We start from the raw sequence: 5,132 nt of genomic DNA, 5'->3' as shown, positions 1-5,132 counted from the left end.
GAGTGGCAGCCTTGAACGTAAGACATGTCCTTTTTTGCTGGTCCCAGCACAATAGTAAGTGGTCTGTCATGCTGACAGGCCCAAATAAAAAAACTCATTTTTTCCGTAAAAATTGATTAATAGGGTTTTAAAACCTTTAGCATCAAAAATAACTTTTTATTTGAAGGCTTTTAATGCATTTTTTGTTTGAAGTTGAATACTGGGACAATTGTGTTTTCTGGTCCAAGTTTAGAAGTAAAAATATTAAACTAGACATTTTACAAATACTTCCAATTCCCTAAAAAAAGTTATGTACATTTCATGGAGGTTGGAATTTAAATTTAAATAGGTTTGCCATTAAGCTGTGATACAAAATATGATACAAGCTGAGAAACAACAACAAAAAAAAAAAGTGTTTAATATCTGAAATATAGAAAACAACATGGACATTTTTGAGAAAGCAACAAAAACTGTCATTTTTTAAATAGTACATTTGGCATTGACACTCAAATGTAACAGGTTTCATTGAGAATCATGTACCTTAACACTTCACTACAAAAGAGAGGGGGTACACAATTAAACTGGATTTTTCAATTATTCACAATTGTTCAACAAGTCTTTAACAGAGTTAACCAATTTGTTATGCAGAACCTCCCCATTTGCACCCCCCAATAAGTTTCATGAAAATGATTTAAAAACTGTATTGTTTTTTGCAGTCATTGGCGTTCATGAGGGCTTTGATGGCCCTCGCCCTCATCTCCAGCTCGAGTAGTTCCAGTTGCTGTGCGGATGGCTGCACAACAACTCTTGGCACAAGCTGATCTGAGTGGGAAGTAGTTTCTAGTTTCTCAGTGTAGTCAGGTCTCTGTGGGAGCACTGCCTGGGCATTGACATCTAGTGTCAAGATCTCACAGACACTGCGGTCAATGTCCCAATGTAATTCTGGTTGTGATGCTGTGGGACCCGTGGATACCACTGCCTTATCATCTTTATGAACCTCAATGTCACTGTCAACCAGATCAGCAGTGATACTTAGAATGTCACTTTCCTCTCCAGAGCTGCCTTAAAGACACAAAGCAAATCTTGTATTAAAAACATCAGTTTTGACTGACCATTCAGTAACCACAAAATCCCTGCATATCTGTTATAATTTTTTGTATATATTTCAAGTGTGGAGAAAAAAAAATACACTAAAACATACCCTGTTTGAGATCTTCCATGTCACAGTTTTCTTTAACTGAAGCGGTAGTGTTTACAGCATGGTCTTGCCTAAGGATCAAAATCCAATTATGTGCATCATTTTTAGACTAGTGTAGACTATTAACAAAATTATTTTTAAGTACAAAGAACACAATCACTCACTGGCTCTCATCTTTCTTTTTGTTGTCTTCATCTTCTGTCAGATCTCTTCCTTTTTGTAAAGGACAGAGGTGAGAATTATCTCAATAAATATAAACTATAAAATTATAAAACTCAAAATGTAGTCTTAAAAATAATAAAGAATAGGGTATAATACCTTTAGAGCATAAAACTAATATGGTGACACTTATTTTGTTTTATGCAATTACACAATATGTCATCACATTTGTTTTCCATCCTATGAGCATACATGTTTGTTATTATACACCTGGCCAGTAGGTGGTGTTGTGTGCACATGAAGATTCGAGAAAAATTAACCCTTTCTCGAACCATTTGGCTCAAGTGGTGTGATGCCTCATGAGGCTTCATCTTACCATCACTAGCGGTAATGTTTAATATCCGGTTTTCCTGTAAAGATCATGTTCACCAGGGGTCACCAAACCTATTTGTGTAAGGCACCAGTTCTGCACAACTTAGATCTTTCCAAGTTCCAACACACATCATTCATCTCAAGAACTGGGTGATAATGAGCACAGAAATAGAATTAGGTGTGCTAAATGAAGGTAAACACAAAAATGTGCGGGACAGTTCCCTCCAGGACCAGGTTTGGTGACCTGTAAATTGTACCATTAGGTAGAGTAAAGTACCATTAAGTAATCAAATAATATGCATGTAAAAATATCTAATACATGTCGGAAATTGATCTCTTCCTTCTTCATTCGTGAATTTTATTGTAATTTAGTTGTTAAATTTAACTGATTATTTGAAACAGATTCCACTTTTAAAAGGGAGGAATTAGTCAAAATCAATATAAACAAATTCTTATTATTTTCATTTAAATCATACTTATTTTATGTCTGATGTGTATAATCTTCTGACATTTTAAAATTTGTTTAATTTTTTTGCATACGTTGAAATCCATATAATTAGGTTTTCCCAGCTCAAAATTCCAATTCCTAACTTGCAAAAAGTGATGGAAAATGTTTCACAATTTCAAAGTTAGATCGGAGTGACAGTTTTATCTGAGCATAAGGGAGATATCCTGTCTACCAGGCTAACAGTCTGCATGATTAATTTATACCTGAAAGCAAATGCTAAATAACAAATACAATAAGTTATAGCACTGCCTAATGGAAATACAATTTTTAAATTTGAATTTGTAATTAGATGCTTACCCTCAAATATCTGCATGAGAGTTTTCTCGGAGATCTGCTCCAGTTGCGCCCAACAGAGTTTCTTAATTTCTTCTGTAGTACAGACCTTCATGAACACATGATAAAAATAAGCTTTATAGTTGGTAAACAATAGCACATCATCAGTCGCTCTTCAACAATTACCTCACCTAACCTACCTAACAATTACAATTACTAAAAACTCAATTTATGAAAAATTAGGGATTTGGGATTTCTGCTCAAATTAGGGATTTTGGGATTTCTGCTCAAAAAAAGGGAACACTTAAACACTCCAACACTTAAACAACTCCAATTAATCACACTTTTGTGAAATCAAACTGTCTGCTTAGAGCAGGAGGCGCTACCAGAAGACAGGTCAGGTCGTAGGAGGGCAACAACCCAGCAGCAGGACCGCTACCTCAGCCTTTGTGCAAGGAGGAACAGGAGGAGCACTGCTAGGACCTCCAGTCATTTTGCATGTGTCTGCTCAAACGGTCAGAAACAAAAACTCAAACTCCATTAGGGTGGTATGAAGACTTAACGTCCACAGGTGGGGGCTGAGCCATTAGGTACTGGGATGATATCCTCAGTGCTCTTGTGAGGCTGCATGCTTGTGCGGTTAGCCCTGGGTTTCTCCTAATGCAAGATAAAGCTAGACCTTATTTGGCTGGAGTGTGTCAGCAGTTCCTACAAGACAAAGGCATTGATTCTACGGACTGGCCCGCCCCTTACCTCTGACCTGAAACCAATTGAGCACATCTGGGATATCATTTCTTGCTCCATCCACCAACCACTATCCACACATAATAACATCATCTGACACAAAATGTACCCTATTACCAAATAACTGCACATACCTTCAACTCTTCAGGAAGCATCTTTCTGATATTATTCTCCCCCAGCACACTGAAACACTGACGAAGCATTTCTTTTCTGTTTGCAAAATAGGCACTGATCGGTTGAAATGACAGGCTGAGGTCCAAACCTCCCTCTTCAATGTAAGTGGGTTTGTCACTGTCAGGCTGACATTGAACAGAAAAATACAATACTTAATATTAACACTTTATGGGACGTGCCTAATGCAATTAAATCGTAAGAGGCTTTATAATAACATAAGACAATACGACCTCTGCGTGAGAATCAGTGCTTCTGCGCTTATTGTCCACAACCCGTTCCTCTCCAACTGAACATTGACGCTTCTTGCTCTCACTCGTAGAACTTTTAGTGAACATGTTTCCAAAGTACTTAAAGCATACAGTCTTGTTATATGTCGGTCACCGTTCTCTCGTCGCGTGATGCTGACGACACATTCCCGCGACTGAAAATCACGTGTCTATATCAGAAGCCTGCGGTTGTCGTGACGTAGCAAAAGGGTCGTAGAATAGATTGACTGCCGTCAAGTCGGAAAACCTTTCCTTCTCGTAGTGCAAGAGATCAGAGCTCGCGGCATTTGTGGTTTTTGTGGTACACAAAATCGATAGTTTAAATTCCCGTGTTCTTCCATGAAATATAGGGCTAATATCGAAGGTCATTTAAAGCTTTCTAAAAAATATGCTAATATCATTATCCCTTCAAACAACCTTTTCCCCAAAATAGGGACAGCCAGCAAGCCTTCTTCCACAAAACAAAGGGAGTGTGGTGGGTTATGAGGGACTAGTAGGTTACTAAGATAAACTAAAAAAAAAAAAAAGAAAAAAGGAAAAAAGGGACCTTTTTGGAATAGAAACTCGTGAAATGAAACAAAGGGCCTCTTCAATAATGTGTTGTTGGGTAAAAATAATAATCATGAAATATATATTTCACAATACATTCATACAGTGGGGAAAATGAATATTTAACACATCAGCATTTTTATCAGTAAGGGGATTTTTAAGTGAGCTATTGACAATTTCCACCAGATGTTGAAGTCATACAAAGATATCAGAACATTAAAGTATACAAGTTGAGTCATAATAAAAATTGAAATGACACAGGGAATAAGTATTAAACACTTTATTTAATACTTTGCAGAAAAACCTTTGTTGGTGATTACAGCTTCACGACACGTCTTGTATGGAGTGACCAGACGTCTGCATTGCTTGAAGGTTCCTTGGGCCTCTTTTATGAACTTTGACCTTCAGTTCTCTCCATAGATTGCTGGTATGGTGTTCTTGGGGTGGTGGGCAGTGCCATTTCTTCGCCAAACGTGGTGTGTAGAATGACAGCCAAAAAAGTTCAATTTTGCTTTCATCTGACCATACTATAGTCTCCCAGTAATCCACAGGCTTCTCCAAATGCGATTATGCAAACGTTAACAGAGCCTCAGTATGCTTTTTGTTCAGCAATGGAGTCTTGCGTGGTGAGCGTGCATGGATGCCATGGCGGTTTAGTGCATTGCTTATAGTTTTCTTTGAAACAACAGTACATGCTGATGCAAGGTCTTACTGAAGTTCTGCCCGAGTGGTTCTTGGCTCTTGGAGAACTCTCCTGATTATTCTTTGGACTCCTCAGAAAGGGATCTTACATGGAGAACCTGGTTATGGCCGGTTTATGGTGAACTGATGCTCTTTCCATTTCCAGATAATGGCCCCCACAGGAACAGTCAGCATTCTGGAAATGTGCCTATAACCATTCCCATCAGAA

At 37.9% G+C, this 5,132-nt stretch overlaps 1 protein-coding gene across 1 annotated transcript; it reads right to left on the bottom strand.

Moving 5' to 3' along the window:
• Nucleotides 1-370: 370 nt before the first annotated feature.
• Nucleotides 371-4,154, bottom strand: caap1 (caspase activity and apoptosis inhibitor 1). The gene is made up of 6 exons (XM_028986960.1): nucleotides 3,638-4,154; nucleotides 3,368-3,532; nucleotides 2,514-2,598; nucleotides 1,342-1,390; nucleotides 1,181-1,248; nucleotides 371-1,041 (listed from the first exon to the last, which is right to left on the bottom strand). Exons 1-6 carry the CDS (start codon nucleotides 3,740-3,742, stop codon nucleotides 671-673), a joined length of 843 nt encoding a protein of 280 aa, XP_028842793.1. The 5' UTR covers nucleotides 3,743-4,154; the 3' UTR covers nucleotides 371-670.
• Nucleotides 4,155-5,132: the final 978 nt, after the last annotated feature.

This window comes from Denticeps clupeoides, chromosome 1 (assembly GCF_900700375.1).
Source record: "Denticeps clupeoides chromosome 1, fDenClu1.1, whole genome shotgun sequence".
In the NCBI taxonomy this organism is placed as follows: domain Eukaryota; kingdom Metazoa; phylum Chordata; class Actinopteri; order Clupeiformes; family Denticipitidae; genus Denticeps; species Denticeps clupeoides.
Note: the sequence above shows the minus strand (reverse complement) of the source record. Positions and strands in the feature narration are given on the sequence as shown.